The sequence below is a fragment of the Balaenoptera physalus genome (assembly GCF_965194825.1).
Source record: "Balaenoptera physalus genome assembly, chromosome: 14".
Lineage (NCBI taxonomy): Eukaryota > Metazoa > Chordata > Mammalia > Artiodactyla > Balaenopteridae > Balaenoptera > Balaenoptera physalus.
In genome coordinates, this window is record NC_138893.1 from 39311102 (window position 1) to 39337123 (window position 26022).

At 50.0% G+C, this 26022-nt stretch overlaps 2 protein-coding genes across 18 annotated transcripts in view; one reads left to right on the plus strand and one right to left on the minus strand.

Moving 5' to 3' along the window:
- NRAP (nebulin related anchoring protein) overlaps positions 1-22871 on the plus strand; it is a 69798-nt gene extending 46927 nt beyond the window's left edge. For 9 of the 17 annotated variants that reach the window (XM_082423249.1, XM_082423265.1, XM_082423253.1 and 6 more), the window contains 12 exons: positions 1120-1317; positions 3108-3212; positions 4474-4572; positions 6474-6578; positions 6922-7029; positions 7876-8187; positions 13686-13790; positions 14607-14705; positions 15989-16093; positions 19450-19557; positions 21941-22072; positions 22619-22871. In XM_082423249.1, coding sequence (XP_082279375.1) covers positions 1120-1317; positions 3108-3212; positions 4474-4572; positions 6474-6578; positions 6922-7029; positions 7876-8187; positions 13686-13790; positions 14607-14705; positions 15989-16093; positions 19450-19557; positions 21941-22072; positions 22619-22723 — 1581 coding nt within the window. In that variant the 3' untranslated portion in view covers positions 22724-22871. The remainder of the gene's footprint in view (positions 1-1119; positions 1318-3107; positions 3213-4473; positions 4573-6473; positions 6579-6921; positions 7030-7875; positions 8188-13685; positions 13791-14606; positions 14706-15988; positions 16094-19449; positions 19558-21940; positions 22073-22618) is intronic. The other 8 variants (XM_082423262.1, XM_082423264.1, XM_082423251.1 and 5 more) reach the window with 5 other exon arrangements.
- The window catches only part of HABP2 (hyaluronan binding protein 2), a 37033-nt gene continuing 33877 nt past the window's right edge, over positions 22867-26022 (minus strand). The window contains exons 12-13 of the mRNA XM_082423333.1: positions 25676-25821; positions 22867-23471 (exon numbers count right to left, since the gene is read on the minus strand). Coding sequence (XP_082279459.1) covers positions 23307-23471; positions 25676-25821 — 311 coding nt within the window. The 3' untranslated portion in view covers positions 22867-23306. The remainder of the gene's footprint in view (positions 23472-25675; positions 25822-26022) is intronic.

The window sequence follows — 26022 nt, forward strand, 5'->3', positions numbered from 1 at the left end:
TCTCCTTGCCCACATGTGAGTTGGCTAATGGCTGTGATGAAATCGAATATGTGTGCAACATGTAGCAGAGGACTAAACATTTTACATGCAGTGTCTCACTTAATCATCAACTTATTTCTAGGAGCGTCACTTGTTCATCCTGGTTACTGATAAGGAAACCTAGACTCTGAGGGTCTCAATCCCTCGCCCAAGGTCAGCTTGCAAGGGGCAGACTAGAACGTGCAGCCAGCTCGCCATCGCGTGCTCTTTCCACAGTTTCACACGTTCTCGTCTCTTTTGTTCTCTGCCTCAGTTTCCCTATTTCTAACACTTCTCTCCGCTTTCGGTACTGGGGTGGGATTGGACATGAATTGTCCTTGGCTGTATGCTAGGGGTGGGGAGGGTGCGTGGAGGTGGGGGTGGGAGGTTAGGGAGGAGTGGCTGGAGCTTAGAGGGCAATGGGAAGGGTGGAGGAAGAGGTGGCGATTCTGCACCTGACTCCCCAGAAAGCCCAGAGTGAGCTTTGTGGACCTTCAAGCAGCTCCTCCGAGGACTGGGGCAGAGCTTGAGGTCTGGAAGTGGGCCTCTCCCTTCCTCCCTCAGGATGCATGTTGGGCTCTTGGGAATACCCATCCCTCAGAAGTGGCTTTTCAAGCATCTGCCCACTGCTCCTGGCTCCCAGATTTACTAGGATGTCCTCTGATGTTTGAAGAAGCTCTCTGTTACCTAGCGTGAGAGGAGAACCCCTGGTGTCTCAGTCTGAACTTGAGAGGGTGATGGGGAGAAACTGTGTGGTGCAGGAGGCGGCTTAGCCATGTGTCTTCTTGCCTCTGGAAAATGGGAAGATCTAAAGACTTGAGCAAGGGAACCACTGCCATTATATCTGTCCCTCGAACTTCTGTATTTTCCCCAAGTAGGGGAACCATGGGCCTTGATCATCCAAGAGCTGGAGGTGGTGAGCGGCAGGACCTGGAGACGAGTCCTGCTTGTTAAGCCAGTCGCTGCAAGAAAGGAGCACTGGCCCTGCCAGGAAAGCCTCCTGGGCTCACCTGGGACAGTCACGTCGCATTGCTCTCCCTCATGGTCCTGATGCAAATGGCGGCTTTGAAATAGCTGCTATTGATCTGTCTGCCCATCTAGGTGAATTACAGGAAAGGCTTTGAGCACTCAAAGGCACAGTTCCATCTGCCATTGGACATGGTAACACTGGTGCATGCCAAGAAGGCTCAGACCCTGGCCAGCGACCAGGACTACAGACACCCACTCCCCCAGTATACTTCCTTGGCTGAGGACCTGAGGCTCAGCTGTGCCAAGAAAGCTCACAAGTTGCAGAGTGAGGTAAGAGGACCTGGCCTCTCTCTCCAGGCTCTTTTCCTCTTAAATGTGACCGTGAGGCAGTGACCCACAAACTCCTGGTGGCTCACTGGGGCTTCCAGAGATGAGGAATCCCGTACCTGGGGTTTCTTTTAAAGCACTACCCTGGTTGTTCCTGCCTTGCTCTTCATAAGCACAATTGCACAGATCTATTAACAACAACAACAGCGGTTTATTGAGTACTTCTGCTGAATTCCAAGCATTGTGTTTTCAGACATTATCTCATTTAATCCTCCAAATAACCCTATATCGATAGTCTTTATCCCCATTTTACGGAGGAACTATAGTGAGTCTCAAAGAAGTTAAATAGCTCGTGCAAGATCATAAAACTATAAATGAGAAAGTGGGTGCTGGGACTTGCATGGTGTCCAAGGAAGATGCTTTCAAGGCTCATGGTTTTGCACGTTCAAGACTCGCCAACGGTGTTGCCTCTGGCCCCAGCTTGAGCTGGGGGTTCTTCTTGGTGCATCATATGTTCCCGGGTCACCCAACTTCTGAAGAGGCCTGAGATCTGCTGAGAGAGTTGCTCAGAGCCCCTTTGGAACTGACCCACTTCAGGCAGAGGAGAGGGAAATAAGGGCCCCAGAGACCCTTCCTGAGTCCTCCCAAGGAGTCTTGGAGGCCTTCACGCCCCCTTGCCCCCACTGAGGGCATTTCTAGCTCATGCTGCCTGTTTTCTGAAGCAGGCGGGCCCGGGAGCGGTGGGGAGCGGTGGGGAGCGGTGGGGAGTGGTGGGGAGCATTGGGGAGCGGTGGGGAGCGGTGGGGAGCGGTGGGGAGCGTTGGGGAGTGGTGGGAAGCGTTGGGGAGCGGTGGGGAGCGTTGGAGGATTGCCTCACTCCCAGGGAGATCCAGAATGTGTCTTCCCAACAGGCAGCAGCATCCTTTTTGGTACTCACCTCATCTCCCAGCTCGCCACGTTTCCGTGCCGGGAGATTTGCAAGTAATGGGCCTCTGCTGGAAAATAAAACAACCCTCCCAAAACCAGCTTTCTGGTTTGGCAGAGCCTGAGAGCTGAGCAGTGCTCGCATCCGGGTTTCTATTGTCCACTGGAACTTTCCGCCTGTACAGCGTTTACTAAGTGACATAACTGTCAGGAACCCAACAGCAGGTGGAGGAACGAGGGAGCCGCCATGCTCAGCTCAGGGGCCCGTTTGTCACTTGAGCAGAGCCCTGGCTTCCCCTGCCTCTCGTTGCCATGGCAATTGGAAGGCGGCACGCACGGGGGCGCCTCGGTGGCCGGAGGGGAGTGAACTTGGGGCCCCCTTTAAACTGTCAGCCCAGACCCCTCAGGTACACACACCGCCTCCACCCACACAGACTCAGGCCTTTGCCAGATTATTCTGGATTCATTTATTAGTTCTTTCTTAACCCATGATTAATTAATGCCGCCTTCTGCTGCTGGGTTTTGTTTTGAAGACCCATTAAACCATTTCCACATTTGCCCCAAGACAGCTGACTTTCTAACCACAATCCGCTCCAGCGTTTATTTTTGATAGCCCACATTAAAATAAAAATCCGCCAAGCATCCCTCTAACAGCTACGGAGACAAGTGACAGCAGAATTATTTTCTTCTGACCTACATTTTTGTTTCCCTAATGAGCATTTAAGTAAGACGCGTGTTTGTGTTTGCTGAGTGTGATGTATCTGGAGAGACTGCCTTGGCCTTGAGTTCTAATTATGATGCTGTCTGTCGTGGGTCCTTCCTCATTCTGCGAGCTTGGCTTTTCTGATTCCTCGTGTCGTTCCTTGTAGAATTTGTACCGGTCGGACCTGAACTTCATGCGAGGCGTTGCCTGTGTCATTCCAGGCACGTTAGACATTGAAGAGAGAAAGAGAGCATCTGAACTCATCAGCGAGGTAACCAGGGACCCAGGACGGGTTGGGGGTGTCAAGTATATTCCACGGTAGAGGTTACACAACCATCTGTTTGTTTCTTACTAAAGCCAGTTAGATGCTACACTGTTAGCAGTGGCAACTCACCCAGCCTCTCTCCTTACTCCCTTCTCCATTCAGACTGGATGCCGTTTAAGACAGCTTTGCAGATCTCGAGCCAGTTCCTATATTAACATATAAGAATTATTTGCTGGATCCTAAGATGTACTTTCCTAGGGTCCCTTTGAAGAGTGGCTTGTGGTACAATGAAAAGAGGGCGGGCTTTGGAGACACATGTGGTGACTGAAATTCCAGGCCAGTACTCATTTGCTGTGTGACCTCAAGCCAGTCACCTGCCCTCTCTGAGCTTCAACCTCTTAATCAGTCAAATGGGAATCCTCAGACCTCTCTCATTTAGTTTTTGTGAGGATCAGTGCTAATGTAAGCACTGTGCTTCTCTGGGGGCTGTATATGAAATGGTTGCTATAAGCTTGGTGATAACTTCTTGGTAAATTACAGAAGTCTGGAATTCTAGGCTCTTTGAACTCCTGAGGAATCTTGCCCACCCCTGGGAGGGCTCTGGGATTTCCATTCACGGTAGATGGGCATAATGGAAGGCACTGCAAGCAAAAGGCGGTCGGCATCCAGCCTGGGTGCCTCAGAATGGCTTACACATTGATTAGAAGCTCTGAGCAAGCGGAATTGGCCGCACTGTGGGAGCTGAGATTTAATTTTCTGCTTTGCTTTTCCAGTGAAATCTCTAAAGCGAGTGGTTTCTAAACCTCATGGTGCATCAGAATCCCCTTCAGAACTTAAAAAAAGTACAGAGCCCACTGACGATTTACTGAATCCCATCCCCTGGGGTGGTGTGCAGGCATGTGGATTATTTTAAGCTGCACGGTTGTTTCTGGTACACCCCCAAAGCTGAGGAGCCCAGGGTTTCCAGCGAGCAAAGGAAATTTGGGAGCAAAACGTGAATTTCTATAGTCGCGTTCACATTCGTAGCAAAGGACTAGATCTCCCTTTCCCATTGATAAGTATCTGATTCCATCCGTCGTCTCCTCCTCCCTGCTTCTTCATCCCACTGGGTTCTGAGGTCACAAGAGCAGGGGACGGACTGGATTCTGGGCCACAGACTAGCAGCCTTTGCAAAACGAGGGTTTATAGCTAGTGCTTAATGAGCTGGTTCTTCTGCTGGTTTTGCATCTTACCTTGTCTTCTTATCGCCTCTTGTGTGTGAGCTCAGAGCAAATATCGTCAGCATCCCCAGTCATTCAAGTACACGGCCGTGACAGACACTCCCAGCCTCACTCATGCAAAACTCAGCAACCAGATTACAAACGAGGTAAAATCTTCGGATGGCTTTGGAATGGGCTTTTTAAAAACTGCTAGATTGTTAAAAAATATGTGTGAATATTTGTGGGATTGGCGGGGGTGGGGGGAAGGATGGGTGTTTGCATGGAAAGAAAAGAATGTCATTAGACAGAGCCTCAACAGTTTCCAGAAGGAAAAAAGGCCCAGGAGGAAATTCGGTTTAGTCTGTCGTCTCGCTCCCCAAATGTGGTCGCAGACCGACAACATCAGCATCCCCTGGGAGCTTGTTAGAAATACCAAACCTCAGGCCCCACCCCAGACCCACCGAATCCACACGGTCATTTAACAAGATCCTCACGGGTTTCCTTTGCACGTTAAAGTTGGAGACGTGCTGGTCTGTCGTTCGTCTGTTCTAGCTGGGCAGATATTGCCTAATCATTTCTCCGCTGTCATTCTGATGATGACGTTAGGAAGGATTTGTGGTTGTCCGGGGACAGTGACACAGTGTGATGTTTGCCAAGCTTCTTGGTTCTCTGCCTCCTCATCTTCTCACTCACACCACTTACCCAATTATCACTTTAATATTCTAGCAGAGGGGGCCCAGGGGAAAGAATCTCACTCCATAAAATCATCATTCCAGCTCTACTTCTTCTTAATGGCCCTCTGACAAGTTTGAAACATCGAGTGAGCTTGGCAGAGAATGAAATTTCGTTTTTAAAATTCTCCTTCTGACTCTAACTTTTCGAAGTCAGTTGAGATTTGGGTATTTATATATTAGTTCCAAGCTTGGGATAAGAAAATCCAAAGGGCTGTGTAGCATGACATGATCAAGTTAAAATTCCCACTGAACCTTTCTTGCCTGCTTTGTGATTGGGGTGCTGAGGGGTAACAATGCCTCCTGCAGTGGCCTCTGGCCCTGGAGAACTCAGCAACCACAGACCCAGTTCTAATCACGAGAGCAGATGTTTTCACAACGGCCGAGTGCTGCCATGCAGCGCAGCACTGGTGTGAGTCTACCCATGGGAAGATCCCGGGATTTTAGTAAAGGATGCAGACTGGGGTTTGGGAACCTCCCTTCCAACCAGTAGAGCTTCTCCTAAATTTCCCAGATCTTAATATTGTCTTTACACTGTGTCCTCAGCAAAAAAAGTCTGCAATGGGAAGAACCATGATAGTATTCTTAAAGGTGTTTTTCTTCCCTCGGCCTATTATTGAGCAAAGTATAGGGAAGGGAAAAAATATCTTTTCTTTTACCCATCTTAGGCTCTCGGCTGGGGCTCCGTAACAAAAGATAGATTAACAAGAGAAAAGCATATAAATTTATGTAATATAAGCTTTAGGTGGTGCAGGAGTCTTCATAAGGAAACGGAGACCAGGCGGGAGGGACGGTTAAACCTGAGCGTTTTTATTCTAGGTTTGATGAAGAGTGGACAGTCGTGGGAAAATGTGTAGGACAAAAGGGGGTGAGCTAAGGGCTGGAAACTGGGGGACACTTAGCGAGGTCTGTTTGTTCAAATGCCTCTCGGTCCTTCCGAAGTCAGAGATGAGCTTGATCCTTCCCTGTGTCAGAGGGAGGGCAGCTCCCACAGGAGGGGAGAAGGTCAGAGAGAGGTCTTCCACCTCCTGCTGCTTCCAAATTCCTTCAGCTGAAAATATGCACGATGCCAAGGTACCATATTTTGGGGTAACATGTCCTGAACCCCATCACAAGCAACTTGCAGTTTCTTCCACATTCCTTTCACAGCACTCAATTTGACTCATGAAGGACTATCTCTATTGAAAAAAAAACATCTTCTCCAGGCTGAAGGTGTACCCATGACATAGCGAATGGCCTTTTACAAACGTATTTCCCAATTGCAAAGGAGGGAACTCCAGCCCTGCAGAAATGCACAGCACTTACCTTCTTGCCTTTTTTTTTTTTTTCCTGCCCAGCGCCTCTATAAAGCAGCAGGCGAGGACGCGAGACACCACTACACAATGACCCTGGGCCTGCCCGAGTTTGTCCGAGCGAAAACAAATGCAGCCAACCTGAGTGATGTAAGCCTTTCCCGTTGCTGAGGTTGAGATGTGCTCCAAGGCCACATATGTCTGTGTCTGTGATGGGAGCTAACAGTGACCCTGGTGACTTTCACAGAAACTTTAAACAATGTATCTTGTAGACACTCATGTTAAATATACCTTACACAGATGTGTTGATACCTACGTGTCAGAGCCCACTTCCGAGAGGATGCTAATGAGATTTTCTTTGCAAAATCGAAAGCTTTTGCTTGTCAGGAATTGATTCTGGAACACCACACTACAAATAAAAGGGAGTAGCATTTGTTCTTTGAGTCATGTAATTTTTTTTTTTAAAGAAGATCTACATGTGTTCCTACCGTAGGCAAAATACAAGGAGTCTTGGCAGAATCTCCGTGTTCAAGGCTACAAGCTGACAATAGACGCGCTCCCCTTCCAGGCGGCTCGGGTCTCTGGAGATATAGCCAGTGATGTGAGTTGAATGATATGACCTTCCATCCGGCCTAATTTCTGTTAACTTCATGTAAAACAATGTCTACGGCTGATTTTCCTGAATTAAAGCAAATCTATCACCATGTGAGACAGGATGTCACCTGCAGAATATATTAGTTATGAATGAGATTCTTTGACGGAGAGAGGGAAAGAAAGGCCCTGTTAATCAGAAGCTAAATGCAGGCAAAAGTCTCTAGCAGGAAGAAGATTACGATTTATTTCTAATTGCGGTGTCTAGGCAATGATCTCCCCGTAATGTGTGAACTGTCTGTTTTCTAACTCCACCCAGAATTAGAAAGAACTCGCAGTAGAAATTGTAACTCGGCTCTCTGTAGTTTCCCGCGTCGGCGGTAGGATTTTCAGCTGTGTTTCAGGCACTCTGTTGATAACATCCATAGCTTTGGGACATGAAGGTGACTTTCTGTTTCCCACAAACAAATCGCAGAAAATGTAGACTTCAAATAAATGGATCCTGTCTTTTGGGTTTGATGTTTTGCCAAGTGCAAGGGGATAAAGCACAAGTTTCTCTTTTACCCTTTTTGATAAATTCCTTTCGGGCACAGGACAAGTAAGGGGAGTGGGCCCCTCACTTTGGTTCTAAGGATCTGGTTTTAATTAGATGGGAGGAAGGGAGCACTGTTTCCACTGTTCCTCCCCCAGGGAGGAAGCATGCTCTCAGGCCAACCTCACTGTGGTTTTTCTTATAATCATCTCCTCCTAGTGTAAGAACAGGTGATTTTCTTAGAGTCTGCAAGGAAAACGCATAGATGGAATGTAAGCGTCCCAAATGCCAGCCCCTGACCGCCTGGTCCCCCCCCCCTTCCAGTTTCTCTACAGGAACGACTTTGTGAAGGAGCGAGGGAGGCTGATCGGGGCCCAGAGTGTGAGAGACGACCCCCGGCTCCAGCACTGCCAGCGGATGGGCCGGCTGCAGAGTGAGCTTCAGTACAGGAGGGAGGCGGCGGGCAACAGAGCCCAGTGCCACCTGCCCATGGACATGGTGCCCCTGGTCCACGCCCGGAAGGCCCAGGCCCTGGCCAGCGACCGGGACTACAGGACACGGTGCCACGAGTTCACGGCACTGCCCGAGGACCTGAAGATGGCCTGGGCCAAGAAGGCTCACACCCTGCAGAGTGAGGTAGGTGGGGGGGGGGGGGGGTCCGTAGATCACACATCAGTCCCCGACCTTCCTCCTCCCGCCAGGCCTGCGTGTAAATCTCTGCTTCTTCCTTAGCCTTTCGGATCCCCCAAACGATTTGCTTGGTCTGTGCCATCTAGGTTGGAATTATTCAATCCATCAACAAATATTTGTTGAGCACCTACTATGTAGCAGGCATCCCTCAAGGCCCTGGGGATACAGCAGTCAACAAAAGAGTCTAAAAATACAACAGTCAACAAAAGAGTCTAAAAACTCCCGGGGTCATGGAGCTTCCGTTCTATGGGAGGGAGATAAAGTATAAGTGAGACGTGTAGTATGCCAGATGGAGACAAACAGAGCAGAGAAGTTGGGTAGGGGGTGAGAGTGTGTGTGTGCAACTTAAAATGGGGGTCAGGGTAGTTCTCAAAAGTGCAAAAGTGACATTTGAACAAAGCCCCTGAGTGGCAGCAGCCTCAGCATATTTGAGGCTGGAGCGAAGCAAGTGTGTGGGTGGGTGAAGAGGATGTCGCAGGGGATGGGGATGGGGTCCGAGACAGAGGCTCAGGGCTGGACTGTGTGTGGTGAGGCGAGGAGAAGAATTGCTCCCAGAGCTGACGCTCACTGACTGCTTTGCCAGTACCGGCACCCTCGCTACCGCACTTCGGGGTGGGGGCCATTGCTGCTCCTGTTTCACAGACGAGGTCACGTGGGAGGGGCCGAGGCAGGACTGGCTCCAGAGCCCACCCTCCCAACCCTCCCGCCATCCGGGACAGGGGAGTCACGCTTCCTAGGATGCAGGTGTGGACGCTGAGGCCCAGAGAGAGGCCCACGCAAGGTCATCAAGCCTGTAGGTGGGTAGCGCCAGCCACTGCCCCCGTAGTGGAAGGCTCTGGAGTCAGTCCCAGGCCCCTCCAAGCCTCGGCTCCCTCAGCCGGGCCGGGGCCGCGATGAAAATGTGGTCACGGTCGGCACTTACAGGGCGCATTCACGTGGCATGCTCTGCACCACGCGGGCGCCCGTGCGTCGTCTCCCCAGCCCCGCGGCTCCCCTAGGAGGAAGGCGCTCTCATGTTAGAGCAGAGCTCATGGCACTGTTGTCACCTCAGTCCTTATCACCCACATCAGGGTTTCCCAGCTCAGGCGCGTTTGACATTTTGGGCTGGATGCTTTGTCGTGGGGGCCTGTCCTGTGCACTGCAGTGTCCCTGGCCTCTACCCTCTACATCCCACAGCACCCGCTTAGCGTGGCAATCAAAATGTCTCCAAATATTGCCAAATGCACCGGGGGACAAATCTGCACCCGATTGAGAACCCATTTCTCAGTTGAGGGCTTGTCTATATGATGCACTGAGCATGGTGCCTTCTCTATAGGAACACGCCAGTGGGTGTGAGCAGTTCGGACTATGTTCTCCACCAAGCCTTCCGATTCTGGTGGCCTTCAGGGCAGTGGCTGCTTCTAGTTTAGTTATATTGCCCAGGCAGAGTGTTGTAAACACCTAATGGATGATTAATTGTGACAACGATGATGTGATTTAATGAACGTCAGGATCATCTAATTATGCATCGAGATTTGCTGGAACTGCAGTATCGTGTTGGGCACCAGCCAGCAGAGCGTAGAGCAGGATGAGTTTATCGGGCCCCACTCAGGGCACGGGGTCACTGAAGCACAGCCCAGGACCCACTTAGAAAGCCTTCCACTTGCTAGAAGGCCACCCTGAGGTCCAAGAAGAACTCATAGCATGACTTGGTGCCCAGCCCGGGACCCTCTTGTCGGTGGCCTATTCCTGGGGAGAAGAGAAACCTCCTGGGACAGGACAGGTGCTGAGGAAGTTACAGAGGCCACCGGGGAGAGGTCGGGGGCCAAGCTGGAAGCCCAGCTTCGTCACTCACTGGCAGTCCTTCCGCGGCCCCTTGGCTTTCTAGGCCTCCGTGTCTCCACTGGAAAAGCAAAGAGGTTTGATTTAATTGGTGATCTCAGATTTCAGGATTCATAGATTAATGTTGTTTAAAATGCCGGCATCAACATAATGTCAGACTATTTAACTAAGTGAGGAACGATACCAAAAACCAAATCCTACCTCAGACTACCATTTATATCACTGTTACTTCTGAAAAGAAAGGATATTTTAACACTAAAAAAAAAAAATAAAAAGCCGAAGAGGAAGAACAAACTAAGACAGAGGGTCCTTCCCAAGAAACGCTAGTTGGCAATCTTAGACTGACATTTTACCAAATGGGATATGTATTAGAATGTTGTGTGCTGAGAAGTTATTGCCTAATTGAAAAATGACCGTGTTGTGCTTCATGCATTGTTTTGAAACTTCAGGTTTGTTAAACTGGGGGGTCTTGGACTCTAAGTTGCTGTGAACGGTAGACCCGCACAGTGTCCACAGATGGTTCTGAGGCTTTAGTCTTCTCAGAGTCATCCCTGAAAATCCAATTCCATGTGGTTACGTTATAGCGAAAAGGAGGCAAAGGCTCAATATGAGCTCACTCAGTTCAGCAGAATCTAGGGTAGGAACAGTAGCCCTCAGTAGCCTTCAGCCATTTCTCCTGTCCTCTTCCACCCGGGCCAGAAAGAATGCTGTGGGACTAGGTGCTCGCCCCTGGGGAGAAGGTCCTCAAGGCCGTGATTGCTCAAGTCATGCTAACCTCAGGGATGTACCTGAGACATGTGCTCCGCCCAGGCCACGCTCCACCACGAATCGGTGCTGGTTCAGTCACCTCTCAGTCCTTCCCAACGTGCCAGTCCACACTCCCCTCCGTGATCTCACGCGGGGGCTGCAGGGCATCCTGCAAAGCACGTGCAGGGACAGTCAAGGGGACAGTCCTGGCCCCGCCCTTTATGGCTACCCGGCCTCAGGAGACTCCTTAAGCTCTCCTAGCTTCAGTTTCCCCACCATCACAAATAACAACAACAATAACAATACCTAAAAAGTATGGAATGCTTATCCTAGGTCAGGCATTTGTTTAAATATCTTGCGCGAACCATGTCATGTAGTATCTAGGTAAGTAGTGGCATTACTCCCATTTTTACAGTTGCGGTAACTCAGGCACCTGTAACCTTCAGTAACTTGCTTAGGGTCATAAGCTGGCAGGGAAATGACTTGCTCAAGACCATACGGCTAGTAAGAGGCAAAGTGGGGCTCTGGGCTCCCGACTCTGGGTTCAGTGCTCTCTGGCTCCCCCTGGTGGCTAGATTAGGAACCCAGGTGCCCTGGCTCCTGAGTGTTCTCTTAAGGACCACCCACGCAGCATCCCCACGGGACCGCAGCTGGTGACTCTTCTGGGAATCCGAACAAACATTTAAACCCCCACATTGTTCTGTAGATGGGAATAAGAGCTCGTGCTTTGAGAATGGCGCAAGGACTGAATGAGATAACGAGTCTAAAGCAAACCACACCCTATGCAAGGTAGCAAGGTAGTGGTAATGGTGATTCTTATTAATATGACAAATATACCCCTTCCCCTGGCCACCTCCTGGGTGCATCTGCTTATGTCATTCCTGTTAGAACTCAGGGGCTGAAAGCTGCAGCTCGTGCGTCTGCCACACTGTGCTCCAGGATAGGGGGTACCAGGAAACCCCACGTGTGACTCTGAAGGTGACTTCTAGGCCTTCGTATATACAAGGGCAAATAGCGAGGCTGCCATGTGGGGAAGCCAAATTCAGCTGGGCATCCTGAGAAGGTCTCTTATTATCTTAGAATCCTTCTTTGAAACCATCTTTGGGCCGATTCTCCTCGACTCCCCTCCTCTCTCTCCCTGTTTTATCGTGAAGTCTGGGGCAGGCGTGTTGTTTTTAGGGTCTGCGTGAATAGTCAAAGCTGGGCTGGGAGCAGAAATATCAATAGACAATTCATTTATAAGAGAGTCTAAGACGCAGTCAGATCTTTGGGGAACCTGCATCTTGCCTTCTGACTCACCTGCGCTCGCACTGTTCAGCTCCACAAAAGGCAAGTTGAAAGCGTGCTCCCCCGCTTCATCTCACTTATGAAAGGAGCAAGGCCTGGCTGTGAAGAGGCCCTGTAGGATGATTCTCTCTAACTTAGAAATTTATCCAATTTTCTCTGTTCTTTATCAGAGTGGAAGGCAAAAGCTTTGCCGGTGTATACTGAAAGATCGCGGTATAAAAAGCAATCTCACTGACATGGGGTTTTGAAACGTGCTCTGGGACCTGAGTGATGTCTCCTTGCACCAGTTGGAAGGCAGAGTGGAATTTGCACAGGGGCCTTAACCAGCAGACAGTAGATCAGAAACGGACCCTCTTTGAGGCCAGCTGTGAGGAGCGCTGTGATTCCTGAAATGAAAGAAAACTAAAAAGGCCGAAAAGGCTGATTTCAGGAGTGGGTATTTTGCGTTACAGCAGAGCTTATATCTAAATTAGAGAAAGGCTAGCAACTTCGTTTAGATCCAAATTTCAGATTTCCTTAGAGAGTCTTTTCCCACCTTTAAAAATGCCTAATTTCCATACGGAGAGGAAGAGAAGCAACTGTCTCATCGTAGGTAATGGTGGGCAGATCAAAGAATGGTAATTAGATTTAACATTTTAGGAGACTCCTAAGCAGACCCACTGCCTTTTGTTTTGTTTTGAAAATGTCAAAACTGAGTTGATTTGCTGCCTTAAGTTTCCCTTTTATATAAACAGGTGTTAAAGGCTGCAAGTTACATGTTCAGTACCTACTACGGACCCATTGTCTTAAAACAGCACTTAACGATTTTCTCCCCAGAATTGATGCTGTACTCCTGATCTTCTGAGTCCTTAAAAGGAAGAAGGTGGATAAAGCTTAAGCCCATTTGTGCAATATAAGCAAATCATGAGTAGAAGTAGGAGGGGTAAACCGAGGCACAGAAAGATTAAAATGGCTTGCACACAATTCGCCAGGTGTAGCCAGGTTTGTTCCAGTTTTGAGAGTCCTGCTATAATCGTCTTCCCTTCCCCCCACCACCGCAAGAAAAAAACAAATCTAACACATAGAGTGGCTTTTACCCCTCAGGACTCTCAGGTGTTTTCATGAGAACAGAGGGGTTGTCATGACCTTCAGGTATCACAGAGAGAAACTGAGTCACATTTTGGTACAGTGATTTGCTCCGAGTCACAGCAGGTTTGATCCAGAGCTCAAAGCCCTTTGATCAACTGAGAGTGTATAAAAACGTTTCTGTTTAGGCAGGAGGTCAATCGCCTCACTGCCAGAATGAAACAAAATGATGGGGGCTGATGTGTGGGCTGGGGTGTATATCTCAGGTCGTTCTTAGGGATCATTCCCGCAGGTCAGTACCTTCTGCTTCAAATCCAGCCAGTTTACGGGTGGGGCCTTCCTGTATCGTACACTGGACCCGTTATTTGATTCTGGACAGAGTGCACAAACTCAAACAGTTTGACTCGATGACATGCAGAACGCACCTGAATGACGATGTTGAAATGTTGCGATGAAGCATTTTTACAAATGCCCCACAGTCTTCGACCCTCTCCTGATAAAAGCCAATGATTTTCTTCCTGCAGTTGCACTACAGATCAGACCTGATGGGCATGAAGGGGATAGGATGGCTGGCGCTGAGTTCCCCACAGATAGAGAGTGCAAAGAAAGCCGGAGAGCTCATCAGCGAGGTACCATTAATCTGACTCTACCACAGACGCAACCTGGCGTTTATTTCCTCCTGATGAGGGAAACTGCAGATGGACTGGAGATCCCAAAGGGCCCCATGGCCACTGGACTCCTGATATTTCTCTGGGGCCATTTGCAACCAAATCCCAAGACAGAACAAGATTTCCCTCCCAGTGAATTCACTTGCTGGGGAGTTAAAGGCATGTTCCAGTCAGGCAGTGAAAGAAGGGTGATGCATTAGAAGATTCTCAAGAGAGGCGTTAATGTACAATTGTGATCTAAGCTGGCCCATTATTTTTGGGGAGGCAGGGAGAGGGTTTGCCACCCATCTCCTGAGTTTACTCAGAGAGTCCAGTGTCTGGGGGTTGTCTGACTTCAGAGGCTGTTAAAAGTTGCACAGAGATGGTTACATTCACTGAACTCCCCACCATATTGATGACCTAGAGATTCTTGCCCTGGGAGCTGGTTGAGGGTGCCACTGCTTTCTTCAGTTCCTTAATAATGGAACCTACTTTTATAGGGTCTGAGCAGGGCCACCTTGTTGCTGGATCCTTCCCTCTACTGAATTCCTTTATTGTGATGAGCTATGGCATTTTGCAGCCTCTCTTTTCAAGAATGTAAATACCTGGAAAATGTTCCTTATCACAGAGGCAGCTTGGATCTCTTCCGTATGCTGGTGAGGTGCCCACCAAGAAGAGAGACTTGTTTTCCAATCATGTCATTGGTACATTTGGTACTGAGTAGATGGGGTGAAGCTGCACTCAGAAAAGTGCATGGTGTTTGATTGTTTCATGAGAATCCTGGTCCTTCTCTTATAGACCAAATACCGTAAAAAACCAGACACTATCAAATTCACCACGGTGGTTGACTCTCCAGACCTAGTTCATGCCAAGAACAGCTACATGCATTGCAATGAGGTGGGTGTTTTCTCTTCACTCATCCCAGGCCCAGGAGTGGGTAGTGCTGTGCAGTGGTCAGTGCTTAAGATGTGAGGGCAAACCTTTTGTCCCTTCCCTGGGCGATCTTGGGTCAGTTTTCTAATGTCTTCTAACCCTGGTTCCCTTATTTGAAAGGAGGGTAATGATAGCAACCATTTCATAAGATTGAGTGAATTAAATGAGGATTAAATAAATAAAAGTACGTGAAGCTTTTAGCAAGTATCAGAACAGAGTAAGTCCTCAATAAATGTCCCTAGTTTGACTCATAATCATAACAATAATAATACTAAGTATCATTGATGATCCCTTACCAAACACTAGGTCAGATACATCTTAATTGTTGATAAATGATAATGGAATTAAAAGCTTAACATAAGCCAATTAGAAAAAAAAACAAACGGCTATATCAAAAGCTTCCTTCTGCTTTTACTCTCTATATGATTTAGCCCCATTTCCTCTCTCCTGTATTAATTTCGAAGAATAGGAAGTTACATATATATTTTTTTCTCTGAAATTGTCCAGGGATTGGATTTTGCACACTCACCAAGCTGCCCCGTGCTCACAGAGTCCAAATGTCGTACTGACCAGTTCACATTTGCAAAACCCAAATTGAATTTGGGAAAGGGTTGGAATATTAAATATTATATTTCCTCTCTAAAACTGGATGAGACTCAACCACTTCCTAAAATTGTTTGCAATTCTTAGATCACTGCCCTAAAAATAGCAACTAAGATAAAGCTTGAGTTTTAAAATTGTGTCTTCTTGGGACACGGGGTGGACCGTGAAAACTTCACATTTCTGAACAGATATTAAGGCATTTAAGACTTTTTAGCTGTTGTGTCTTTTTATTATTACTATTACTGTTAAGTAGCAAAGGTATGGAGGCATCTTGTTACTAGTAAAAAGCTTGAGCAATGCCCAGTTGCAAAGATTCTCTGAAATATCCACCCACTTTTACTGTTGGTGAAACACACAGGTACAGCCAACCAGGGTGATGGTTTGTGACCCTTTTGGAGCAAATCTTGATGAATATTTTAAGCAGAGTTTATTTAAAACCAGCCCCGCCACCGCCTGACCCTGGCCAGGTGGGCCCCTCCCTTCCTGGGTGGCTTCTGGAGGGATGCTCTCCACGGGCTTCTGTGCCCTGGGGTGAGGGTATGGGGTCACTCGAGTGGGAGGGGCAGGAACGGGAATCGGCCCCTTCTTCACCTTGGCTGCAACAAGTGCGGTTTCCCACTTACTGTGAGCCTTCTTCCCCACAGCGCCTGTACCGGTCAGGGGATGCCGAATCCCGGCACAGATACACCCTGGTCCCCGACCACCCCGATTTCACCAGAGCCCGCCTCAACGCGCTGCATCTGAGCGATGTAAGTGAACCAGCGGTTCATGTGTGGTGTGTGCCTGTTTCTGTAAAATGATCTGTGCCCAAACGGGATTTTATTTGTTAAAAAAAAAGAAAAGAAGGTCCTAGGAAGGGGGGCTGGGAGTGGAAAGAACCGTGGATTGAGAGTGGGACAAATGACATGTGTGACTTTGAGCCACTTTCCTCCCTGGGCCTCAGTTTCCCAGCTGTAAAATGGGGATGGAGCTGTGCTAGCCAATGCCTGTGGTCCTTCTAGCTCTCAAATCCTAATGCTGGGCATGGCTCCAAAGACCTCGGTCAGGTGCTGGGTTACGGCCAGAGGAGTGGTGCCCTGGCCCCGCGGGTGTAGACACCTGCTCTGTTTATTCTTTGGACACCTCTCCTTAGCCATTCAGAGCAGTGTAAGTTTGGAGACAAAGTGGCGCTTTCTCTGCTTTCTGCAGTTTAGAAAGATGCTGCAATTGTAGTCCATCTGGTCCAAACACAATCCGCTCCTTTGTGTGTGAGGCTGTAGACCCCAACACGTCTGTTTCCCTTGGATGTGTGCCCTTTGCATGCATCACCAAGATGCTGTTTCCTAAACCCAGGCTTGTTGGCAGGGGTTGGAGGCCCCTGGTTGTAATAGAATAGGCGGCCGCTCTTCCAGCAAAGCTGTGATCCTGGGATAACAGGTATCGAGGCGGCAGAATCAAAAGATGCTGTCAGATCAGAGTAACACAGGCTGAGTGTGTCGGCCTGGGGCAGCGCGGGGCCTCCCAGAGTCTGGCCATTCTTCCCGCCCTGGCCCAGCCATTGTGTCCTGGGGCTCCGTGAAGATCAACAGCTGCTGCCGTTCACCCTAGAGATGGCTGCCTCGCAGGGGTTGGCGAGAGGCGCCTTCTAGTTAGCGTGTGTATTAGTTTGTTGCGTTTGTAAAGCCCTGCGGGATCCCACACAGTGAATGTGATGGTGCTTTGTAAATATGAGTTATTATGACCATTTGATGCTTTTGAGGGCTGTGCGCGGGATAATTTTAGAACAGCAGCTCTGGTGGGCTGACCTCCATCTGGGGAAGCGGGACCTCCCCCTCAGCGGAGCTTGGACAAAACATCCATCTCATTAATGCTGCAAGGATGTGGGAAGGCAAGGCCTCCGTTAGAGGAACTATTGGAGGCCCATTGCCCTGGAAACTGGGATAAAACCGCCCGTCCATTTGGGGCCCAAGCTTAAGGAGAACAGCCACCCCAGGCTGGTGGCAGAAGCATCTTTCCTCCCACGAGGGATGCCAGTCTGCAGAGTTCCGGAGCTGAAATTAGCCGCCAGGGCACGCGGGTATGGAGAACTCATGGACCTCTTTTGAAAGAGCACTTCTTCGGGGGCGTGTAGGATACGCACAATTGGATCAAGTGCTCTGTGAGGATGATGTGGAGGGAAGGTGACCTTCCTGGGCAAAGAAAGCCATTGAGATGTGTAAGGCAGCCGAAATAACTAAAGAATCAAATGACTCTAATGTGTGAGGATGAGGGCAAAGCTGTGCCCACTGTGATAAAGAAGAGGAGCACCCAGGGTTCCAAATCAAAGAGCCTGCGAAATCTAAAGGCTCCCAGTGGCAAGGCGAGAACCTCAACAGAATAAAAAAAACTCGGGGAGGAAGTGATGATAATCAAGCAAATAGTTAGTATACAGGGAGAAGTGGCCGGGAGACGGGGATCCAGCACCTCGGGGAGAACCCCAATTTGGGCCGTGCCCTGGAGTTGACCCTCAGTTACAGAGCCTCAGAGGCTGGGATGCATTGAACACCAGAGTGGGGTGACCTCGGAGTTTGATGCTGTGGATAGATCGGTGTCATTTCCTAGCCCAGATCTGGCATGGAGGCTCTTATTAGGAAGGCACCGCAACAGACCCCTTTCCAGGGAATGATAAGGGTTTGGACTCTATTTGCTAGTCTAATATTTGCGGGACCGTCAGAACAGGAAGCGTCATGCTAGAGGGGCTGGTTGGTCTGTCATTGTCTGAATGCTCCTCCCCTTCCTCATACCTCTCGGTCCTGCCCGCTAAACTCAGTGGTGACCCAGGAAATCTAATCCTTTGGGCCCTGATTGTGACCTGTCAGTTAGGTGATTACCCCAGCGGTGATGGGTTCTGTACTTCTCGCTGCTTGAACAGAACAGGCGTTTGGCTCCTGGTTTGTGATGTTGGAGCTGGAGGCGGTGATGAAGGTGAAGGTGACAACGGGCAGCAGGACCGAAGAACGATGAGCTCCACCACGCTTGGCTCGAGCCTTCCGTGGTCCCCTCTAGTTCCAGGCCCGGTTGTGGGGTGGCGTGAGGGCACTTTGCTTTTTTCTGCCACTTTTCCTGTGCTTAATCCCCCGAATCCCCTGTAGAACAGAGCCTCAGCCTTGACCTCTATTTCCAAGTGACAAAAGTAAGGTCCTTAAGGGCCCCCTCACCTGCCGTGGCTCTGGGAATGAGTGAGAGACCGACACGGTCTGGGGCTGTCACTTTGTCATCTGTTGGTGATGTGCCTCGCCTGCTGTCTCCCTTCTCTGTGGCGGAATAAAGAACAGTCTTCCGCTGGGATCTCCAGATGACTCCTTTCATGGAGCCATTCCCTTATCTTGAAAAAAAAAATATTAGCTACATGAAGGCACGGGAGATTTTGATGCCTCCATCGGTGATGTGGGTCTACCTGAGGACTGAGAGGATGTGATTACAGACTCCCCGAGGGTGTGTGAGAACAACTTGAAAAGGGAAAAAAATGAAAGAGGAAGATGTGAAAAACGGGGGTCAGGAACTCGGGCAGGTTCCTGACAATCAATTTAATTCAGGGGAAGGCTCTCCCCTCAGTGCAGGCACCAGGGGTGCATGTGGGATGCAGCATGCTTCATAGGGATGCTGTGACATGGCATCAGAGGTAGCCCAGGGGCCCCCAGGAAGTCCGTGGAGCCAGTGAACATGTGGGTGCCAGGACCTAAGGAATAGAACCTTCGGCAGGTGGGAAGAAACAGGGTTCTTGAACTTTGAGTTCTGGCATCTAGAAGTTGCAAACCTGAAACACTGAAAGTAAAAGCAAAGACAGAAAGAAGCGGGTCAGAGGCATCTGGTACCAGTGGGATGTAGCAAATGAGCCAGACCCACAGACCCCAAGACCCACAAGAGCAGGGCCTGATGCTCAGGCTGGGGGCTGAGAGCTGAAGCCCTTTGTGGCCAGAGCTGGGGGAGGTCCTCAGGATGGATGTGGGACCACGGGCTCTGCCATTCTGGGCACCAGCAAGACAGAGGGTACATGTTTAGGAACCACTCCCACTGAGAACCAGCAACATTCCAGACATGGAGCTACTCACTCCCCGCTCACTCATTTCTGTGTTTCCCCGACTAGAAAGTCTACAGAAACTCTTGGGAACAGACCCGGGATGGTGGCTGTGACTTCAGGCTGGATGCCATCCCGTTCCAGACCGCCCGGGCATCCAGGGAGATTGCCAGTGACGTAAGACCTCACGTTCTCTCCCTCCTCTCTCTCTCTCACTGATAGGTTTTGCTCTGGTTTTCCCAGATCTGTTGAAAGGCAAACCACCGGGAACCAAAACTGAACAAATATTTCAAATGAAAGAAGAAAGTTGGCCTTATTTTTTAGCATCTTAGCCAGAAATTTGGAATTGGGGAGGGTCGTATTCCCACTCCCTCTGTTTTAAGAGAGGCACTCTTAAAAGTTGACGCATGTGGACAGTACCTAGAAGTCAATTAACATACGATTGATTTGTTGACCTTCAATTGAGGGACTATTTTTTTTTAGCTGAAGTGCACTGTGGTGGGATAGAAAGAGATTGGGTTTCCCCCCTAGATTGACTTGAGTTCAAATCCTGGCTCAGTCACTTAGGAATTGGCTCTGTGGTCTTGGGCAAGTTGCTTAAATTCTCTGAACTCAACTATCTCCATCTATGAAATAGACATCTAATACTGGCCTCCTAGGATTGACGTAGGGATGAAACCAAAATGGTTCATAGTGTCATGCACAGAACATGACAAAACACGGCAGCTTCTATTATTGAATAGGAGGATATCATTAACTAGATACGTCATCATTCTTGAGTGGCTTGTCACTGGTCCAAAGTGAGATAAGTACAGAAATCAAGAGCAAGCATTCAGGAACATTCTTAGCAGTTAGACATTATGACCTCCAAGCCTGTGTGACTGGTGGACTCCTCTGGCTGAGCAGAGTAGAGGCCAGTTTTTATGTGTTATCAAACGTACCTGGTACCACTACATACTAATCACAGGCAGGAGGACCACATATTGGACTTTGACAGATTGGAAAGTTTAAAAAGCAAAACAAAATGAATCCTGTCCTTCACTATAGATGGTTTGAGGAGCACTGGACTGGGTCCCTGAAAGCTGGAAAGAATCAAAGGATGAGTGGCTACTGAGAGAATGGACACATTTTTCTTGCTGTTGGATTATTAACTATTACAGCAGCAATAATACCAGCAGCCAACACTCGGCGGGCATGAGCCTGTGCCAGACATGAAGCTCAGCCCCCACGGAATCCTCTCAACGTCCCATGGGGTGGAGCTTCATGCTCCCATTTTATCAGGTGGGGAAACCAAGAAACCAGAGAGACTCAGTAACTGACCCAAGGCCACACAGCTAGTAGGCAACAGAGGGAGATCCAGGTCCCAGGTCTACTTGAATCCAAAGCTGTGCCCTTAACCCACTGTTGAACTTCCTGCTGAGATCCTGAGGACTGGTCCTAGAAGGGAGGTGGGCGCCCATGACCCCCCTCTGCATCTCTGACCTGCAGTTCCGGTACAGAGAGGCCTTCCTGCGGGACCGGGGCCTGCAGACTGGGTACCGCAGCATCCACGACGACCCGAGGATGAAGCATTTCCTCAGTGTCAGCAAACTCCAGGGTGACAATGAGTACGGGAAGGACTTCGCTAAGAGTCAGTCCCAGTTCCACAGCCGCCCAGACCAGCCTGGCTTCCTCCAAGCCAAGAGGAGCCAGCAGCTGGCCAGCAGTGTGTGCTACAGGCAGCCCCTGCCCCAGCCCACCTGCGACCCAGAGCAGCTGGGCCTGAAGCATGCCCAGAAGGCCCACCAGCTGCAGAGCGATGTGGGCTGCCCTCACTCTCTGGCCGAGGCCCGGCCTCTGGGGCCTCTTCGTAAGAGATGGCCAGAATCCCACGTCCCCTGTTACCTTCAGGGAGGACCTGGGCTGAGATAGAACCCAGGAGACCTAACTCAATAGTGCCAGAAGAAATGACAAGAATTGCAATGTATTGAGTCCTTCCTGTGGGCCAGGCTCTGTGCCGAATGCTTTCTGAGCGTCGTGCCACGGAGCTCTCACAACCACCCCACCACTGCCCCAGTTTACAGATGGGGAACCTGAGGCTTAGAGAGGTGAAGTAACAAACTCAAGATCACATGGCAAATAAGTGGCAGGCCTGGGATCTGAGCCCCATTTGGTTTGATGTGAGAGCACAAGCTCTTGATTGCCATGCCATACTCTTTCCAAGGGATCTTAGTAGTCGCCTAGACCGTGACCTTTCTCTGGGAGGCAAGTGAAGCCCAAAAAAGGGAAATGACTTCCGTAAGGCCACAGAGCAAGTCAAGATGGGAGCTCGGCCTTGAACCAGGTCTCTGACCCTTCACCCCCATTACAGCCCCATCACTTGAATGGAAAGATGCAGAGGGCAGCGTTATGCTGGCCCAGCCCCCAGCACAGAGGGTCCTCAATGCCGGGGAGCTCCTGCTTAAGATGAATTGGCTCCCTTGACCTGGCTTCACTGACAGCATATTCTCCAGGGCAGGCTTTTTAAGCCTCCCCCCAAACCCTGCTGACCTATTCCTCTTGCCTCCCTCCTTCCCCCAAGGTTAAGTACAAATCAGACTTGAACCTGACCAGAGGTATTGGCTGGACACCTCCTGGCTCCTACAAAGTGGAAATGGCTCGGCGGGCTGCAGAGCTGGCCAACGCGAGGGGCCTGGGTCTCCGGGGAGCTTACGTGAGTAGCGGGCTGGCTTGCAAGGCCATGGGGGAAAGGCAAACTCATTGTTTCTTTTCAAACTTTATTTTTGGCCAAAGGTCAGCTGGCTCTAAAGACGTGTGAAATGCAGCTCACGCAAGGCGCCTAATTTCGTGGGTCTGAGGTGACCAGGAGGGTGACACCCGGGTTAAACTTCCTGCAGGGTTTTCTCTGAAGTCACAGCCATTAGTTCTTCGGAGACAAACATGCCGGGGCTACATCAATCGCAGCCGCGGCAGCCCAGGCTGTGCTGACTGCTTGCTCGTTACATTCACGGAAGGGGTCAGGGACTTGCTGGCTACAACAGTCTGGGTTTTGAACCCTACTTTGTTCGGAAGAAAGATGCCACGTCTAAATGAGAGATTGGCTTTACTTCTTTCTCTTTCTTGCCTTGAGGATCCTTCTTCTTGGGGAGGATGGAGGAGGGAAAAAGGAAGGGGAGGGCGAGCGTTTTAGACAGCTTGTCCTATGGGAGCAGGGCAGGAGGTTCATCTTAACTCAGGGAGGTGTGTTTGATTTCTGCAGCGGGGGCAGGAGGCTGTAGAGACCGGAGATGATCAGAGGGGGCATGTGAACCCAGATGCCACCGAGATTCTTCACGTCAAAAGGAGGAAGGCCCTGCCGTTGTGAGTGGGCGGCGTCCACCTGGGATTCTTGGGAGAGGAGCCGGAGAGGAAATTTGCACGCCAGAGACATGGCTTCAGTTGCGGCCAACTGTGAAAACAGCACCCCAGCCCATGCTCCGATCCTCCTTTATTAAAATAACAACTCTCTGAAAGTGGGCGGGGAATGTTGTATTTTGGTCCCCTGTCGGATGCCTAGAAGTGGGTGGCCCTGTTGCGTGCCTTGAGTGTCTGGGATGAGGGATAAAGATGTAAAGGTGACCCCCACCGACGCTAAGCCGTCTGAAATCTCACATTTGCAAATGTCCGAGGTGAAGGCAGTCGATGAACACTGATTTTCTAGAAGCTACAATTGTTGGAAGGGAAGCAAACGTCATATACTTCAGGTTGATTCTCTCATTTCTGGGTTTCCCAGGAGGGAGCCTGAGGCAGTGGTGGCCATGCTGGTCCAGGGCACCCCAGGCTGGGCAGCAGTGGTCTCTGCTTAGAGCCTGGACACTCGGAGGCTTCCGGGGCTGTCCACGGCCGCCCGTGAGGCCTCGCCTTGGCCGGGTGCTAAGGAGGATGGGCTGTGAGCTTTGGAAGACACCTCAAAAGCTGGCCTCCCTTTCCATGGTGGCTTTGATCCAAGTCAGGAATTTGGTCACTTGGGTGTAGACTCCTGGCTTCTTCCCACACTCCAGGCCCCAGCTCACGATCCCATAGACGTAGTAGGTACCGTCCTTCTCACAGGTCAGAGGGCCTCCAGAGTCACCCTACGGGAAAAACACGCAGGAGTCAGCCTTGTGAATAGGAATGCATTCAGAGACAGCCCCAGCCTCCGTGAGGGGATGCCAGGTGGGGAGGGCTGAGACTGCTGGCCGGCCCTGGGGAAAGTAGCAACAAGGCTCTTCCAATGCCTCACGTGACGCAGTGCTCTGAAGGGAGAGAAACAAATACCAACCTACGTCCTTAATCAGTGAGGGCTTCCTGAGTCAGAGAAGCCACGGGGCCAGCCCTACTTCCTGACCCGCCATGACTCTTAGTGATACAGGTATTACAAGGGGCCCTCAACTTCTCATTCCGGCAGGGATCTGGCGGAGGCTGAGAGGTGCCCTGTTTGGATAGAGCCCTTCCAGGGCCCACAAGGGCACACACATGGCAAGGAAGATGGGGCTCAGAGGCAGCATGGCCTTGATGTTTAACATGGTCCATGGAGTTAGATCTGCTGGGCTCCAAACCAGGCTTACCGCCTGCTGGCCAGCGGGGCCTCGGTTTCTCACACTGTAAACCGTGGGTAGCAACAGAACCCCTGCCCCACGCTGAGGGTCTTGTGATGACTAATGTTTATAAAGCACATAGAACAGTGCCTGGTTCATATTAAGCCCCCATTTAAGGTGGAGGGGATGAAGATGGTGAGGAGGAGAGGAATGAGGACGTCTCTCTCTCACACACACACACACACAAACACACACACACACTGTTGCTTACGCACCACGACTGGCAGGCTTTTTAATGAATTGTCTCTTTCAATCTTAGCCACAATCTGCTGATTTTATGGATACACTATTTCCGTTTTACAGATTAGACACCTGAGGTTGGAGAATTATTTCGGTGCAGTGGGTTGAATGTTTATGTCCCCCTGCCCCCAAATTCATATGCTGAAGCCTCATCCTCACTGGGATGTTATTAGGAGGTGGGGCTTTGGGGAAGTGATTAGGTCATGAGGGTGGAGGCTTCATGCATGGTATTAGTGCCCTTATAGAGGAGACCCTAGAGAACTAGCTTTCTGTCTCCACCATGTATGGACACAGTGAGAAGTTGGCAGTCTGCAACCCGGAAGAGGGTCCTCACCAGAACCCGCCCATGCCGGCACCTGATTTCAGACTTCCAGCCTCCAGGACTGTGAGAAATAAATGTCTGTTGTTTAAGCCAGCCACCAAGTCTAAGGTAATTTGTTATAGGGGCCCGAGCTGACTAAGCCATTCAGTGATTGATAAAGGTCACAAAGTAAAGGATAGAAGCAGATTTCAAACCCATGACCATCTGCTTTTAAAGCCTGCAAGGGAAGCCCTTGAAATATCTAGGGAATTGAACAATCTGTTTTCTTATTCGTCTTCTAGGGACTTAGGGAAAATCACTCCCATCTGCCCACACACCTCCTTTGAGTAGGTGGATATCTGTGGCTCCTTGGGAAGGGGCAGAGGGTCACAGTAGAGCCACAAACCCTGGGGAGAGTGACCGTGATTTCCCATCCCAAAGGGGGCTCAAGGCTGGGAGATCATTGTTGGGTCCCTTTGTAGGGAGGAGCTCAGATGTGAATGTGCCCATGCTGGTCCCCCAAAGTCCTATATGGGGGCAGGTGTCAGGCAGGTTCTAAATTGGCCCTGGCCACAGAGAAGCCACTCAGCCAATTAGTTTATTAGGGTTAAATCGCCCTCCCCCTTCACACACACATACACACACACACACACACACACACACACACACACACACACATTTAAATTCTAATGGTTAGTCAATATTATTGTGAATTCTCTGGCGTCTCATCTTTCTCCTTCCAACCACTGGTCTTTGGGACTCTTCCCTGCTTATTGGGATTTTCAGACAAGCTGCCCAGTGCTGAGGCCATTTAAACACAGTGGAGCAAATTCCTGCTCTGCCACTTGCCACCCAGGTGCTACAGGCCAAGATGATTTCTCTAAGCATCTGTACAATGGTGATAATAACATCCCCTTCACCAGATGGTTGTGAGAATTAAGTTGGACAATGTGGGCAAAGTGACTGCTATGGTTATTATGCTGAATCGTCCTGGTTTGATGTGGATTCAGATTTGCCACAGGACAGACATGTCCCCCTTAGCTTAATGGCAGGTGGGTCTCTGAACCCGCCTCCCAGCCCAGGGTTCTAAGGACCTTCTGTGCCCAGTGTAAGGTCCTGTCAGCCCCTCCTTCTTCAAGTACCATTTGGAGTCTCTGACCTGGCAGGAGTCTTGCCCAGGCTTCTGGAGGTTTCCTGCACAAATCATACTGTCATCGATCATGTGGTCATAGAGTTGGCGGGAGTTGCACACAGTGTTGCTGATCAGCTTGACTTTGGCATCCAGGAGCTGGTGGGACCCTTCTCCTGCGGGGCGGAGAAAAGAGGTTGCCACTGTACAGACCAGGCTGGAACGTGCCCCACCAGAAGCCAGCAGCAGTCAGAAGAGGGCCACCAGACCTGAGCTCGGCAGGAAGGGTTCTTCCAGGAGATGGGCAGAGTAGCCTCATCTTTCAGGGCTGGGGGCTCTTTGCTTTCAGCCTTCACGATGGTTCTACAGACCTTCAA